Below are 17,756 nucleotides of genomic sequence, written 5' to 3'. Positions count from 1 at the left end.
CCACTTCAAATGAAACGAACTTCTTTTATTGAATGTAAAGTTGTATATAAATGGTTAAAAATTCTTGACATAAATGGTTATAACCCTCGGAAGGGTCGGTTATGTCTGTCAAATGAGAAAATTGATGACATTGTGTTTGGTGTGCTCAAATGCATTTTGCGCATCCAAAATTATGCAACTACATTATGTACCTGACACGCAATGATAATAATAAATCACAACACGAAGACTTGATTAAGGCTTGTAAGCTTGTATTTGATTGGCTTTACATGATGATCTGGTAACCAATAAGATCCAATGACTTAAAAGTAATATTTCGCCGTGTTTACACAATCATTGTGAGAGCTAGCCCGCTCCGCACCTGATTCTCTCTGTGTTCACACAGTGAAAAATCTGTGGCGTGTGAAGAGAGAATAAGTTCACGATTAAGCTGCAATGAAACTGCATGAAATAATACAAAAATCGTGATAATAACATTTCTGAACAAATAACTGTCTTTTTTCAAAGGTAACTTAAATAAATTTGCTGCACCGAGTCTGTACACAGCTCTATCACGTTGGCGGCTTTTGCCCAGTGCAACTTTTCTAAATTCTACTTTACAGATGTACATTCGATATTTTAATCTATAGATTTATATCAATAAGCTCTCATACTAACGTAGCTCAGTCGGTCCAGCCAGACACCTTAACTTTTAGTTTTTCACAAGCAAGTGATCATTAATTTCACAATACGACAGATAACCCGTGGAAATTTTTACCCCAGTTCCACCCGTCGAGTTCAAGAATTACAATTCCTCAATTCCTATTTATTATTATTATTTTCTTCCATGTTTATTAACCGCTGCAGCATCCAAAGAGAAATCCTACTGGCTCTCACCAAGATGGATGACATTGGGTCATGTGATCTAACTTAAAAAAAAAATTGCTTTTTAGAACTCAGCAACTTCCTGGTGAGAGAAGACGCTTCCACGGATGATTTGACATTTCCTTGTACATATACAAATATTTTTATCAGATTATAAGAATGCACTTTTCTTTCACCAATTAGCGAATAATGCATTTGGAATTGAAGTAACACAAAGAATATATGGCATGTTTTACAGTTTACAAGTAAAATAAAAATCTGATTTTTGTTGGGTAACAGTTATAAAGGACAAAATATAAATTGTTTTCGGCAAGGGAAAAGAAGGAAGATGTTCATAATGGAAACCCCATCTGTCACAAAAGTGAATCATCATTCCCCAGATAATTACAGAAATGACCTAATTTTTGACTATAGTTTTGGGCAGCTTGTTCACCTTTCTGAACACTCCAAGTTTTGAAAGGCATATTCCTGATAATGTCACTAAACAAGTAATACTGCATTTGATATGTGACCTCATCATAAGTATATGAAATAGCACTGGGTAATAAGGGAAATACAAGAAAGGATATAAGCTGGCAAAAGATATACATTAGACTCCACATTTATCTGACATTTGGGACAAAAAAATCTGCTCAAGTTATACAATGATTCAAATAGGCAATTTTCAAATAAGTTTCAGCCAGTTTTAGCTTGATATTTTCAAAATAAACAAAAATACAAGTTACAAGGTGACATGGAGTCTACTGCATCTCTGTGGATGAACATGTTTAGGCACCTTTCTCAAATCCCAAGCTAATAAATTAATAAAATAAAGGTTACTGACAGATTATCTCAAGGCGTTGTTCCCTTACCTGTGAACACATTAAGGAAATAGACATGATTAATCTTGAAGCAAATGAATATCAATGTGCAGCTTCTGCGTGGCATTAACATGATCTTAGCAAACTCACTAAGAAATAGAAGGTTCTCAAGTTTTGTTTTTCCATCACTTAATACCACTAAGAGCTGAATAGTAATATCCTTAATTTTAAAAGTGAAGACGTGCTAACGGTTTAACCCTTGTGTGAGCTTTAAATAAAAAACAATTAACTAAATGAACAAATGAAATAAGATGTGAGCACTTAGTCACAAATGCACTTTCCACTTGACAACATTTGAATCATAATTATGCCGTGGACTAAAATTTTCTTTCTGCAGAGCAGAATTCAACAAAGTCTGTAGTTTTTGAACTGGAATACTGTTTCAAAAAAGCAACTGTCAAATACTCTGATTTCTCATTATTCTATACCCTGTGCTAATCTTGTACCTGCATGTGCGAAGCGAGTTCTCCTAGCTCCTGCATACATGCACATGCTATTGTGCAGCCCATTCCAACAGTCAAAACTTATTTTATTAGTTTATAATAAATTGGGGACTGATTTCTTCTCCCTTCCACTACAGAAAGTGGTATTATCAATGACTGAATCTGTGCATATTTACTGGGTAACTGCCATCGAAATCACTTTTCCTGTAGTAACTAACTGAAGCAGAGATGACAGTATTTCACTGAAATAGCTTCTCACTTCACAAAGACTCCCTTTACACACCCATACACATAGGAGTTACTGAACTGATAGTTATTGATCAAGAATGGGACCTCAGTACGCCATTTTCCTGCCTGAAGTCCCTTGTATTAGCAAGTAGCGCTCGTTTCAGGAAAGTGCGAATTAGTAGTGGTATAAGTCGAAGTATAGATATGTGCATGTGAATGCATGCCACTTCACTATTGTCGTAAACATGCTGTGCACATGAGAATAGAGCCAGCATTGCAGCAAGCCACGTGTGTCTGGATGTTAGTCTTGGAAGGCCTCGCGTCCAAATTAACATATATCCGTGAATGTCCCAGAATAAGTACTCAGTGACTTAATGCGCATGTGCTTGCTAAGCTCCCTTTGCGAACATGCTTCTGAATGGGCCAACCCGTGTTTGGGGTCCCAATACAGGCCATAATTAGGCATGTGAGCTATGTTTTCATCATTAAACAATTGCCTGCAAATATGTTTACTTAGTAAAAGTTACAAACATTGCACCCGTGCATTTGCTCCTTTCTCTATGTCCTGCAAATCAAAATAGTTCTGCTTATTTAACAGTTGTCCTTATCTTGTATACCCCTGCATTGCATCCTCTCTCTCTCTCCTAACAATATCAAACTGCACATGCACGCACGTGCGTGCATCTCAACCTCACTGTCCCGTGTACACAAACGACCTGACTAAGTAGAGTTTCTCGTTATCGTGCCTGTATATTGGGTGGCGTTTATAATGCTCCACTAGGTCGTCAAGGGATTGGAACTGCTGGGTGCCGATACAGAACATGTTGTCCTTCATCTGGACGCGGAAGTGCTTGTTTCTGTTTGGGGCTTTCAAGGTCACGGTGTAATCACCCACCTGGAATTGCAAAATTAAACATTGTGTCTCAGTGTTTCATTTTTTAAATATTGGGAAAAAAAATAAAAAGACTTTGAGTGACTGAAAAAAAAAATACAATGCTTGGGAAGTTAAGAGACCAGTGGCATTTTACAATAGAAACAAGTCTGCAGATCTTTTAGTTTGTGATCTAAGGAAAAAGTATGTGTCACCTGTTTTGCAAACAAAGATGATGACTTACAGATCACTTTGTTCCTTAAAAAGTTGATGCCTTAAAAATAGTTTCCAGCTACAAAAGGACTTGAAATTACCAGATTATTAAAAAAAACCCAAATTTCAAGATTAACTTCTAAAGTAAAGCATAAGTCATTGTCTTACGTTTGATTCACTCTCTCTAATTACAAAATCTCCATTCTGTGCATGCTCGTTTAGTAAATCATCACACGCATGCCGTGATATCCGCCCATAGAACCATTCCTTGTCCACCAGGGGGCCTGACACATTAAAATGGCTCCTGCGATAGTCTGACTCCGCTGAATCGGTGGCTGAACTGCTACTGGCATGAGACTCCTCCAGCGACATTGTTGTTCCGTTTGGCTGTTGGCTATCAAAAGTGGAATTCGTGATCACTTGAACATAGTTCTTTGGCACAAGTCCGATGTCTCCACGTGCATTTCGCGCCCGCCACCACTCCGGATCATTCTGAGGCCTTTCGATTATCTCCAATCGCTCTTCTTTGTCAAATGTTAATTCATCGCTGCTGGTTCCTTTGTACTGATACAATGTAATAACCACATCCAAGACAGTCTGTGATGTGTTTTCTGACGACATATCAGCCGGCGTGGTATAAACACTTATATCTGGGTCCTCTGTCTCAATGACATAGTTCGACGGAAACCAGCCGGTCTCTCCTGTCATCTTTCGTCCCTTCCACCATCCATCGCTGGATTTCTCCAAAACAATGACCTTTTCTCCCTTAACGAGAGACATTTCATCGGACTGTCTGGAGGGGTAGGCGTACTTCACAATGGCCGGTATGTTATCACAGAACTGTGTCTCACTGCCAATGCTACCCTGTTCACTAGTGTCACTATGGGAGGCCTTCACTGTCGCGCTCGGGGACGACGTGTACGACAGTGCTTTAGAGTCGCTATTTTTCTTCCTTCCTAGCGTATTTTTTAAGCTTGAGAATATTGAGGGTTTGATACGTTTGACATAATTTGACGGTACAAATCCAGCCTGGTTGCGAGCGTTTTGTACTTTCCACCATGTTTTGCTGTCGTCAAGGAGAATCAATTTCTCGTTCTTTTTTATATCCAATTCTTGGCCGTCCTGGGCCTGGTAGTCATACTTAGCGATGACCATCACTTCCTCCGCCATCTTTGGTTTCATAATTTCATCACTGGAACCTGAAACACCACAGAATTTGATTAACAATTTGTTATGATAAATTTATCTGTCAATGACAAAATCTTTTTCAAAAGTTACATTATTTAAAGGCGCTTAAGTGCATTTACTCATTTCTAGAACAGATTTACAAATCTCCCTCTACATAAATCATTATACTTGATAAGTAATGTACTTGGTTCATTTTCGTTTTCTAAAAACTCCAAATCTCTGATTACTGTACTGAAAAGATTCTTTCTTTCTTGTTCGGTGTTGTATTTTCCACATCCCCCCCCCCCTCCGAAGAAAAAAGTTTCTCTGATACCACATTTGCTGAGGTCTAAGCATGAGAACACAAGGTCAGTCAGTTGCTTATGTAAGTTCCCGTGCCACAGTTCTACATAGTTCTTATTATAACTCTGAGCTTGTGAGACAATAATGTACTGAGCAAAATCTCTGCTTTTCTGTCTAATTGCATCCTGCATAACTGACAATTTCTAAAGTCCTGATACATATCAATGGACTTCCCTGACTCACAGCTGTGACATGTTAAGTACAGTACATTAGGACTCAGTTTCTGTTAGAAGAGATCTGTTACCAGAGGCATACAAACAAAACACACATTATTTATAACTAAAGAATGATACTAGTACCGATTTGACAAACCTGTTCTTGTATCTACAAGTATGGTGTCAATATGTACCCTTAGACACATGCGTGCATGCAAGCGCGCGCGCGCGCACACACACACACACACACAATAAAACACCAGCTGACTTCATTTTACATGACCTCAATTCGATCTCAACCCACCCCAGTATTGACTACCACTGCCTCATACAAAATACCAAACATTCATATAAAGGTTACACATACACCTGCTAACACAGGCTTACTCATCAGAACATGAATGCCACCATTCCACATTTTGTACAGTATATACTAGTTTATAGCCAAGATTTCAGTCTACGTTTTAACTCTGTTCATTTAGGCACACCTGCTTCTGGCTGCCAAGTCTTAGAAAGAAACAAAGAAAGAAAGAAAGAAAGAAAGACAAATAGAAGAATGAATACAAGAAAGATGACAGAAACAAAGTAAGAAAACATCCTTGTAATTCTAAACCCTGTGGCCCAACATCAATTTTGAGGAGTGAGATTCCACTACATGAGGGGATTCCTTAGCTAACATTACATTGTCTGTCATTAAAGCTCCAGTGAACAAGACTAAACAATAACATCATATTTAGTCTGCAGACCCTGTTACATTGGGTGCACTAAACACAGAACTGGACATGAAATTCTATGACAGAAATGACTAGTTAACTCAAGCACACACACGCACACACACACACACACCAAAAAAAAAAAAAAAAAAAAAAAAAAAAAAAAAAAAAAAAAAAACTCAAGTTAAATGTCAATGTACAGAAAACTACTGGTTTAGCCTGATAAGGCCGACGAATATTTTCTGTCTTAAAACAGAGACTTATTAACTATTTTGTGAAACTGTATCTTTGTCACACAAGTGTTTGCATCCTGGAGTTAGGCTTCGTTCACATGCAATGTCTATTTTCTATTTTCTATTTTCTATTTTCGGTATGTCTTATGATCACGGTCTGTGCACTGAATATCCCGCCGCGTAATTACTGGCAGCGCGAGCCAGTTACTTATAGTAACTTATAGTAACTGGCTCGCGCTGCCAGTAATTACGCCGCGGGATATTCAGTGCACAGACCGTGATCATAAGACATACCGAAAATAGAAAATAGAAAATAGAAAATAGACATTGCATGTGAACGAAGCCTTAGTGAAATAATGACTTTGGTTAAAACCAAGCTGAATGTAGGCGATGTAAAGAGGAAGTCATGCAAACAAATTCCACTGCCAGGAGTTATAAATAATATCCCAGAAATAAGTTTTAAAACTATTTCCTGTTGTCCTCAGAAACTAGAGGAAAATAGAATTGGGAGCCAAAAATGTGTTTTTACCATAGAAACTGATCCTGTGAAAATGATACTTAAATTCTAATCTTGAGATATAATACAGGGTAACTTTATCAAAGCAAATGTTGGCATGCAATGCTGCCAGTCAGAAAATAACACACATTCAAGGACTTCTTACCACATACCAAAGCAGGTTCCTACTATTCCCTACATTCACAAACAACTGTAGAAGTAAAGGTTTTATAACACAGAGAAGGCAACAGTGAATGCTATTTAATTAAATACTGAAACAGGTTAACCTTCTGTGCTTTCACAGCTTAACTTACCCGTTTCAAAACGGTTCTAAAGAAAATTCCGCACCTTATCCAATGCTATCTAAAAGATTCCTCCCTGTAAACAAACAAGAGGTGGTTCTTAGCTCATAGAAGTTAAGGAAATACCTGTGACAAACCAACACTTTGTGGTATACCTCCCCAGCTTTCTCTCCTCTCCTGTGTCCTCTTTCACCTGTAAATTTGGCCGTGTCCAACTACACCTCAACTACAACAATTTCATCCTATGCAGTAGACTGACTGATTGCAATTAATCTGTCAGCAAAATGACCTTGGATGGAGGTGACAAAGGCACCACACCATGAACCAGACCGTGCACCAGATGATGATTGCAATCAATCACCCCATTCTCATAGATTAGATCGACCTACATTGGATCGACCTAACTCCCTGGGGGTTCACGCTAAATAGCTGTCAGCCGGGCGGACACGAAAGTTAATTACCCCTTAAAGCTTGTAGTAGGCGGGGACGGACACTTAAGAGGGATTATCTGACAGTAATCTAGTGAGACTCCCGGCGGTGATAGATCGATCTAAAAGTTGTGAGAACAGAGCCAATGTTTCTTCTTCCTGGGTTCAGTCTTTGAACAGTTGTAGCTGAACAGACACTTGTTGTGGCCTTGGTGACATAACACATGACTGAATCACTGCCCCCATTGTAACAGCACATCCTTCTTCTTGCCTCAATTACATGACTAATCATAGGAATAAATAGGGTGGCATATATTTCCATGGACGATTACATCATTTCAGAGAAAAAAGAGAATAAGTTGACCCATCCTCTCTTTTCTTTTAAATACCAGATCTGTGGGTGTCTACAGAATTGACCTTTTTAAAAATGCAAAAATTCGCATAAAGGCTTAGTTTCTCTCGCTAATATGAAGATCCCTGAAAAGATACTGTAATTTTGTGGTATAAATTATAATTCCTTAATTATGTAATTAATCAAGGTCCTTTAAAAGGCAGAAAATATCACACTCCACATAGGAATAAACAAAAAGAATATTTTTGTAACTGCCTTTAGAGAAAATATGTTGAAAAACCCTGTTATGCCTTAGAAAATTTTGACTGCACCCCCCCCCCCCCTCCATCTGGGATCTACCAGAAGTCCTACCTTACTAGAACATCCAACACCACAGAAACTGCTAGGAGAATGAGTGAACTCTGGTTCTCTGACGGATAAGCTTTCTCGAATCACTAAACACATGTTAAAACATTATATTCATACATTACTAGCACCAATGCTAACCCATCAGCGGGTCAATAAAACCCAATCAGCCACTATCTGATACGATTGCCTCTCTAACACAAGACTCATTTGCCTTGACAATAGGATGTTAGTGTCAGCTGATCAATCACATTGCCACTCAATGTGTCTGTTATCTCTAGCAGTGACCAACACATTAAATTACCTAGATCATGCCTTTGTTGTCAATAATGAAGCAGATTGTTTATTTCTCCAAGATTGGTAATTTCCTTCAAAGGTCAATCTGGTCATTTTCGTTAATAACTGTCGCTGTAATTTCCATGGCTGATGGGCTGCTGTTTTATCTTTGTCTTGCAGGACAATGTGGCTTCATCATTGAACAGGTGACTTTATCTTTGACAGACTAAATGAGTTCTTTTTTATATGGCCATCTGTGCAGATGATTAACCTTTCACCGTATTTTGAGACTGCTGTATCATGTTCCTTCTCTTTCCAAGTCAACTTCCAAGATATCAAAAATTCCTTATCAACTAATATTTACTAGACACTATTTTCTTTATTTCTCTGATAATGGTGTAAAAGTCTAACCTAATTTTCAATCTGAAGATCTAAATAAAAATTGTCAAACAGATTGATCCCTGAGAGCTGTACATTTTCAGTCTTGAGTTATCTCACTTCAGAATACAGCCTTAGTGTCCCGAGGTAACCTGGTATATACCGCACCCCTGTTGCCATATTATATATATATATATATATATATCAGTAATTTAATAGTTCTGAGCTCCCTGCAGCAAATGAATTACTGCTGCTAGCGATCACTTTTAACTGTTCCCCCCAAACCATCTTCCTACCCTTTGGCCATCATATAAAGTCGGCGTAGGATGATTCACATATTTGTGCAGGTTAAGTATCTTATATATGGAACTGCATTATAAAATGATCTCTCTAAGATCTCTCACTCTCACACATACTGAGAGAGAGAGAGAGAGAGAGAGAATGACAAAACAGCAAAAACACAGCACCCAAACAATCTGCTATATCACTGAGAGTAATGAATAATGAATGGAATGGCCCATTACACCAGTGATAATCAAATGATCCTATCTTCTGACCACCTGCCAGATATCTCACTATACAATACGGTGATGGGAATGTAATGCACTCATCAGCCTCCGGTAACAATCACAAACATCCATTATCATTTCAGCTTTTATAATTTTAATCCCAGACATGGGTTAAAATATATACTTACAACCTATTGCAAGGTCAAGGGCACAAATTTCATCAATATGTTCAGAAAAGGGTCAGGATTACTTGACATTGGACTGTAAGAAGATGTGTGTGTATGTGTGCATGAGTGCACGCATGTGTGTGTGTGTGTGCATGCGCACATGCGTGTGTGGAGGGGGGTAGAGGAGTGGAATGCAGCATTTTAATAGCTTTACATTTTAGAGGAACCTCATGCAAACATGATTTAGCAGAGTAATGCACTCGGGGAAATGGATGACTCAACCACAGAGCTTCCTCCAGAGCAGACTTCCAGGCTGTCATCTGTATCAGGGTTCAAACAGAATGCCTTTCAACCCCTTAGGACCTCAAATACAATCTATAAGTAATCTACAAAATCCAGGAATGGAGCTTTTTTCCATTTCTGCTTTGATTCCAAAGTCACTGCTAGGCATACCAATATAATGACTAATGTAATCCATGAAACTAGAGGATGGAGTTTTTTCCTGATACTCTTCTGACCAGAAATTCAATTTTCAGCAAGAGAAGAATTAAATTTTTATACTAGAACCAGTCAGATCTACAACTTGGGTGGCAACAAAGCTGTCAAATATACACATTTGCTCTCATTCTAGATGCAATTTTCAGTTCACATCCCTATTGTTTTTGGTTGTTATTGTATTGCTATTACTACATAACACAACAGGTCATAAATACAATGACTTCTATAATGTTTGTACCCCAACTGGTTGCTCGCATTAATGAATAATGACCCATTGAAAAAATTATAGACTACTGAGTCTGTTATAAAAATAAATTTATGAATACTAGGGCAGTGTTGGCAATTTTTTTCTCTTTGCCAAATCACTACTTTTTCATCACTTTTTTTCTCCAAATGGTTTAAATTCAACTAAAACAAGTCAAATCAACTAGTTTTTGTTTAGCCAACTTAAGTCAGTTTTAGCATTCTGCTAAATTGGCAAGTGTTAGGGCTACCCCAGAAATAAAATATTCTTTCCACATACAGAGTTATTGCTGAAAGAAACAGAAGAAAAATGCAGGGCATGTATTTATCACTGAATCTGTTCAATGATATGCTATCAGTAATCTAGAATCATTGTCCAGTCACTTATACATGTATGCAAAGCACTGTAAATCAGGCACATATCTCCATACTTGGTTAATAACTGGCTTAACCTTGGTCCTCAACAAGGACATGGCAAACGGACCTAAATCATTTACTTATCTAGATACCAAAACAATGTTTACAAAATGAACAATCTCCAATTACTAGTACTCATGACCTATTTGCACCTTTTAGAGAAGATAAAGATAAATCAGTATTAGATTTGGGTTATGCTCAGGATTATATCTAAAGGATAAATTATAAAGAGAACAAATATTTGTTTGCATGCACCTCCCAAACTTTGCACATAGAGTATAAAATGCTTAATTACGACTTACGAGGAACTCCCACATATCCTACACCTACCCCCACATTTCACAACACACCTAGCAACTTTCTGAGCTGTCATACCAAAATTTTTAAGAACAAATCTGTAAATGCCACCAAAATGCATATCTCTGAGATCCACCTTAAACGCACACTCACACACACACAATTAACACCTATTAAGTGCTGCTTAATTCCCAAAGTAAAAACACTGTTTTCCAGGTCAGCAGGGGCTAATGCACTTGGTATAGAAATGGTGATCCATTGCACAAAAAAAAGTAAAATTGTGATATAATATTACTCTTGGGTGATATGAATGACGATTGATGAATCCCCAGACATGAAATTACTTGTAGAAAAAAAATAATAAAAATAAAAATAAAATATTGCTAGATGACATTCACAAACCGACTCTAGATGATTCACGCCCATTGATATCAGAAACTAGGCTTGTGTTCAACCGGTTTGTGCAGTTCAAAAGCGGCAACCGCCATTGTAATTTGACGTTTTATTCCTTTGGTTCACTTCCAGAAGACTTGTCACCAAGGGAGTAAAAGTTGACAATGGAGGGACTTGTCGATCACAAATGAAGGTGTTAGAGGCTCTTGCCACTACAGTGTCTGTCATTAAAAACATCCCTTTCGGGGGAGGAAATAACTCACCTTGATGGGAAAATATCACCGGTTCAAAAGATCTTGTCCTACATCAAATGTACTGTAATCCAAAAAGATAGTTTTAATCGTAACAGACAGCCTGTAGATTTAACAAAAGCTCCACGTTAGTGACACGCACACTGCTAAAATGTTCTTGGTATATTTCCTGTCCCTTCTCACTCCGCCATTTTGCCTCAACTCATTTACACCTCTAGGGACTATTTTTGACGATGCCAGGGTCACGATACACAGTGAGAAATATCAAAAATATAACATTAATTAAACAAAACGTTGCTTTTAAAGAGTTGGGTATGATATTTTGACATATGCTCGTGCACACTCAAATGAAATCTGTAAGAATCCAATGAATTAATTTTCTTAGCGTACCGATACAATGATGCGCGGTGAGACGTCATCATACAGTCTCGCGTTATCTCCCGCCAACTCTCCGGAAGAAGAAGATCATAATAAAATTGAAGCATCTCAGACATCAAAGTTGAACTTTAATCTTTATACCCTAGCCGTGGGATGGTCCCTGGAACTTAATTGTAGCATAGCCAGATATCCAAGAGGAAATAGGCAAGTGTTTCGCTCTTTCTGTTTGCACGATGCATAGTTTTCAATGATGTTATTTTTTTTAGGAACGCAAAGACTAGTTATTCGTCTGCATTGGAGTGAAATAAATGTTGCTCAAGTAATTGCTCAAGAAAGAATGTCTTTCTCCATATGGGAGTCGGTGATCTAGTTGTCTGTAACATTTTGTTGTTGTTTTTAGAAATGATCTGTTAAACTATTCAGTTAGATGTGGCATAGATCGTAAACTTGCTGTTCACGTATACATGTACCTGTACATCGAATGCATGTACTGTACGTTTTAATTGTATTTTTTCATTTTTTCATTGTTTCATATGTGAATGACGTCTGTTGTGATCTGGATGGGAATTAATTTGGATATCCCTTATTTTTAGATTTTCAATAAGTACTTAATTAAATATAGCCATCATCTACTAGATAAAATATGCCCTACTGCATCTTTAGTTATGTTATCAGTTATGAATATCCTCTGTAGAAATTTCACAATCTTATCATTAACCAGACACTCAAACATGCATTGATTGGGTTAAACTCCAGTTCAGCATTGAGGGACTGTTGTTACATTTTGTATTTGATAGAACTGATAGAACCCTGTAGTCAGTATGACAAACATAAATACTTATTGTCTGAATTCTATTTATTTTTTAGAGGGGACTGAGAATAGAAAATTATATTGAGAATTTGATTCTTTCAGTTTCTACCACAGAACTGCAAAAAAAAAAAAAAAAGACAGCAAGCTGCAAAATGGTGAAGATTTTAGGTATAGAACTTGCACCTCTGAGCATTCCACTGGAGAGACGAATACAAACAGCCGTGGCACTTTACTGGACACTTACTTTTCTTCTGGAAGGATTTGGATGTCTTTTCTTACTGATATATCTCTGCTTCACAAGGTTCTACTGGATTCCCTGCCTTTATCTTATTTGGTACATATATGACTATGACCAGGCAGCAAGGGGAGGCAGGAGATGTGAGTGGATTCGACGTTGGAAAATTTGGGAATATTTCCGTGATTATTTCCCCGTGAAGTTGATCAAGACTGTAGATCTTCCTCCTGACAGGAACTATTTGTTTTGTTTTCACCCTCATGGAGTGATGTGTGCTGGTGCTTTCTGTAATTTTGCCACTGCTGCCACTGGTTTCAGTGAACTGTTCCCAGGCTTGACGTCTTATCTGCTGGTATTGAAGGGACAGTTTCAGTTCCCTCTGCACAGAGAGTACTTTATGACTTCAGGTTTGTGATTTTTATAGAGTTTTCTTTTTTCCTGGCATAAATTATGTAAATTATTTATTTATTTGGCAGATTTTTAGAAAATTAAGATGTTTGATTGGTTAATATAATAGCATCTTCTTTCTTCCTTTTTCAGTGGAAAAAAGCTTTCTTAGTGTGTCATGAAATTTTAATAATTATCTTACTGAATTTGCCATTGCACTGAATAATGTAAAACAAAGTAACAATCACAACTGTCTGATTGATGTTCATTTTGAATTAAATTACTGTTTTGAAAGGAAACAGAAAAAAAATTCTAAAAAAAACATACATTTGTATTCATTTTTAGGAGCCTGTGACTGTACCAAGGAGAGTTTGGAGTACCTGTTAACACACGGAAAGGGGAACGCCCCTGTCCTGGTGGTGGGTGGGGCACTGGAGGCCCTCAATGCTCACCCAGGAAAATACAGCCTCAACCTGAGTCATAGGAAGGGCTTTGTGCGCATGGCCATGAAACTTGGGTAAATGTCACCACTCTTAGGCAATTAAGATGCACCTTACTGCATTGAAACTTACAAAAAAGTATTTATTTATTACTTAAATTATTATAAATGCTAATATGATTTCATGATTTTTATTATAATTTATTTAATTTATTTCTGCACCTTTGAAAAAAATCAAAATCAAATTGGCTTTCAGTGATGATTACTGTGACTTTAATTGTGTTGACATATTCATAATTGTCTTGTCTTTCCAGTGTGCCATTGGTTCCAGTTTTCTCATTTGGAGAGAATGACCTATTTGTACAGGTCAACAATCCCCCGGGATCCTTCCTGAGACGTCTCCAGGAGACCCTGATGAAGTACTGTGGCTTCAGTTTGCCTGCTTTTCATGGCAGAGGAGTGTTCAACTATACATTTGGTATAGTGCCCTTTAGGAAACCAGTCAATACTGTTGGTGAGGACAATGTATCATTGACATAGAGAACTTTGGAGATTTTTTTTTTTTTTTTTTGAAATAGAGGCACACAAACATACAAGTAATATATGTAGTGATAAGTTTATCCACTAATTTTTCAAACTTTTTTCTTTCAATCAAACTTTTCATTTCAGAATTTATAAGAAACTTAAAGTGAATTATCCTAAAGATAATAGTATATAAAATGATAAAAGTAAAAAAAATGTGAACTGGATATCATACACTCTTTATTTTCATGATAAAATCTCTGTCATCATTTCTCTCAAAGTGGTTAAGTAACCTGTAAGTAACATAATTTCTGCTTCTTTTCCTCACAGTTGGTAGACCCATTGAAGTAGAAAAGAACGAGAATCCAAGTAAAGAACAAGTTGAAGATGTACACGCCAAATACGTGGCTGCCCTGCAGCAGTTGTTTGAGGACAATAAGAAGCAGTATGGTCTGGATGAGATGCAGCATATAATAATACAGTAGGGGACAAAAGCTTTACGCGAGTTAAAAGTTATCCACATGGAGCGAGACCTTTTTTTTTTTTTTTTTTTTTTTTTTTTGTAATATGAAATATGCACAAAGTAGCATTGTGGCAAGGATTGCATTGCTATCTCACCTAACACATTTAGATTGTCATATTGAAATAGATTCTTCACATAATAAAGGAAAGTGCTATTTTCAATGGATTCGGGGTAAGATTTTTTTATGTACAGACACAGATGTGTCTGTACATATAGCCATCATCTGCGTCTGTCGTCGCCGTCGTCGCTGTCGTCGCCGTCGCCGTCGCCGTGCACTTTTACCGATAACACGATAAGTGGAAAACCATTTTACCCTTTGACTTGAAACTTGCAGAACTGATGAGTATTCATAATACGCAGGTCAAGTTCGAAAATCAGCATGATCGGGTCACTTTTAGGGAATTTATGCAGTTTTTCACTTTTTTCAGCATATATGCAGCACCGATAACACGATAAGTGGAAAACCATTTTACCTTTTGACTTGAAACTTACAGAACTGATGAATATTCATAATACGCAGGTCAAGTTCGAAAATCAGCATGATCGGGTCACTTTTAGGGAATTTATGCTGTTTTTTCACTTTTTTCACCGATAACACGATAAGTAGAAAACCATTTTACCCTTTGACTTGAAACTTGCAGAACTGATGAGTATTCATAATACGCAGGTCAAGTTCGAAAATCAGCATGATCGGGTCACTTTTAGGGAATTTATGCAGTTTTTCACTTTTTTCAGCATATATGCAGCACCGATAACACGATAAGTGGAAAACCATTTTACCTTTTGACTTGAAACTTACAGAACTGATGAATATTCATAATACGCAGGCCAAGTTCGAAAATCAGCATGATCGGGTCACTTTTAGGGAATTTATGCTGTTTTTTCACTTTTTTCAGCATATATGCAGCACTGATAACACGATAAGTGGAAAACCATTTTACCTTTTGACTTGAAACTTACAGAACTGATGAATATTCATAATACGCAGGTCAAGTTCGAAAATCAGCATGATTGGGCCATTTTTAGGGAATTTATGCTGTTTTTTCACTATTTTCAATATAAATACAACACTGATAACACAATATAAGAAAAACGGATTGGCCAATTGTAATTATACTCACAGGAGTGGTCAATCTTACTAAAACGCAGGTTGAGTTCGAAAATCAGCATAATCGGGCCATTATTTTAGAAGTTATACTGTTTTTCACATTTCCTCAGATTCAATTATTAGGCATGTTAACAGTCTCATTTTTATGTACAGACACAGATGTGTCTGTACATATAGCCATCATCTGCGTCTGTCGCCGCCGTCGCTGTCGTCGCCGTCGTCGCCGTCGCCGTGCACTTTTACCGATAACACGATAAGTGGAAAACCATTTTACCTTTTGACTTGAAACTTGCAGAACTGATGAATATTCATAATATGCAGGTCAAGTTCGAAAATCAGCATGATCGGGTCACTTTTAGGGAATTTATGCTGTTTTTTCACTTTTTTCAGCATATATGCAGCACCGATAACACGATAAGTGGAAAACCATTTTACCTTTTGACTTGAAACTTACAGAACTGATGAATATTCATAATACGCAGGTCAAGTTCGAAAATCAGCATGATCAGGTCACTTTTAGGGAATTTATGCTGTTTTTTCACTTTTTTCAGCATATATGCAGCACCGATAACACGATAAGTGGAAAACCATTTGACCTTTTGACTTGAAACTTACAGAACTGATGAATATTCATAATACGCAGGTCAAGTTCGAAAATCAGCATGATCGGGTCACTTTTAGGGAATTTTAGTGTTTTTTCACTTTTTTCAGCATATATGCAGCACCGATAACATGATAAGTGGAAAACCATTTTACCTTTTGACTTTAAACTTACAGAACTGATGAATATTCATAATACGCAGGTTAAGTTCGAAAATCAGCATGATTGGGTCACTTTTAGGGAATTTATGCTGTTTTTTCACTATTTTCAATATAAATGCAACACTGATAACACAATATAAGAAAAACGGATTGGCCAATTGTAATTATACTCACAGGAGTGGTCAATCTTACTAAGACGCAGGTTGAGTTCAAAAATCAGCATAATCGGGCCATTATTTTAGAAGTTATACTGTTTTTTCACATTTCCTCAGATTCAATTATTAGGCATGTTAACAGTCTCATTATTTAACTAATAAGATGCCTAAAAGTGTTTGTTTGATATTTCCTGTATCTTTACAACATTGTTAGTTGATTATGTAAAAAACATGGTAAACTTGTTATCATGTATTGTGTAATAAAGTGTCAAAAATGGAAATAAACTCATATCATTGCAGTTTGTCAGATTCAATCATCCACTATGTTCAGAATCTCAGAATGGAGGAAATTGGACATTTAACACTGTTCTATTGATACTTTTCCCATCTCATCAATTTTCTTAGTTGGTCATATAAAAATGGCAGTAAAATGTTTATTTTGTTTTATGTTAAAAAAGTGTTAAAAATGGAAATAAACCCATTTCAGAACAGTGCTGTCTTGTTTGCATTTTGGCATTTTCAAGGTGTGACTTTGAAGTTCCATGGGCCTGAAGACCTTTGCTAGTCACATTTTCTGAATATCTGTGATACAAATATTTTATAATTAAAAATTGATGGTCATTAAGCTGTTAAACATTATGTAATATTGCATCAAAATTTGAAGAAACCCCTATTTTGGGCACTGCTCCCATGATGACCATTTAAGGAAAATCATGTCACTTACTGTTCTCAAACTTACAGGAAAGAAACATGGGACTAAAATACAGCTTCAGTAGGCAATGCAATCTGTTTGGTAATTTTTTCTGGCAGTTAAACAGTTTTTTGTGAAAATTTAATTTTTCACATATTGGCATTTTCAAGGTGTGACTTTAAAGTTCCATGATACTGAAGACTTTTGCTTGTCACATTTTCTGAATGTCTATGTTACTAATATTTTATTAATAACATTTGATTGTCATTATGCTGTTAAACAT

At 36.9% G+C, this 17,756-nt stretch overlaps 2 protein-coding genes across 3 annotated transcripts; one reads left to right on the top strand and one right to left on the bottom strand.

The window, feature by feature from the left end:
* Window positions 1-234: 234 nt before the first annotated feature.
* Window positions 235-11,696, bottom strand: LOC106180240 (cytoplasmic protein NCK2). Of its 2 annotated transcripts, none has more exons than XM_013564171.3 (3): window positions 11,475-11,696; window positions 3,648-4,678; window positions 235-3,290 (listed from the first exon to the last, which is right to left on the bottom strand). In XM_013564171.3, exons 2-3 carry the CDS (start codon window positions 4,659-4,661, stop codon window positions 3,087-3,089), a joined length of 1,218 nt encoding a protein of 405 aa, XP_013419625.1. In that variant the 5' UTR covers window positions 4,662-4,678; window positions 11,475-11,696; the 3' UTR covers window positions 235-3,086. The 2 variants fall into 2 exon arrangements, with proteins under 2 accessions (XP_013419625.1, XP_013419626.1); XM_013564172.3 differs by lacking the exon at window positions 11,475-11,696 and adding an exon at window positions 7,035-7,286.
* A 158-nt stretch (window positions 11,697-11,854) lies between these two features.
* LOC106180239 (2-acylglycerol O-acyltransferase 1) lies at window positions 11,855-17,081 on the top strand. The gene is made up of 5 exons (XM_013564169.2): window positions 11,855-12,044; window positions 12,754-13,293; window positions 13,619-13,790; window positions 14,027-14,226; window positions 14,565-17,081. Exons 2-5 carry the CDS (start codon window positions 12,804-12,806, stop codon window positions 14,717-14,719), a joined length of 1,017 nt encoding a protein of 338 aa, XP_013419623.2. The 5' UTR covers window positions 11,855-12,044; window positions 12,754-12,803; the 3' UTR covers window positions 14,720-17,081.
* The last annotated feature ends 675 nt before the right edge of the window (window positions 17,082-17,756 follow it).

Source organism: Lingula anatina, chromosome 10 (genome assembly GCF_051362555.1).
Source record: "Lingula anatina isolate TDL-2025a chromosome 10, LinAna3.0, whole genome shotgun sequence".
NCBI classification, from domain to species: domain Eukaryota; kingdom Metazoa; phylum Brachiopoda; class Lingulata; order Lingulida; family Lingulidae; genus Lingula; species Lingula anatina.
Note: the sequence above shows the minus strand (reverse complement) of the source record. Positions and strands in the feature narration are given on the sequence as shown.

Bases quoted from the DNA above. Each gene is read 5' to 3' on its own strand.
- LOC106180240 (XM_013564171.3), bottom strand. From the start codon at position 4,661: ATGAAACCAAAGATGGCGGAGGAAGTGATGGTCATCGCTAAGTATGAC. The intron at 3,291-3,647 runs GTAAGACAATGA...TTGCAATTCCAG, and splicing joins TTAGAGAGAGTGAATCAAAC to GTGGGTGATTACACCGTGAC.
- LOC106180239 (XM_013564169.2), top strand. From the start codon at position 12,804: ATGGTGAAGATTTTAGGTATAGAACTTGCACCTCTGAGCATTCCACTG. The intron at 13,294-13,618 runs GTTTGTGATTTT...ATTCATTTTTAG, and splicing joins AGAGTACTTTATGACTTCAG to GAGCCTGTGACTGTACCAAG. The intron at 13,791-14,026 runs GTAAATGTCACC...TTGTCTTTCCAG, and splicing joins CGCATGGCCATGAAACTTGG to TGTGCCATTGGTTCCAGTTT.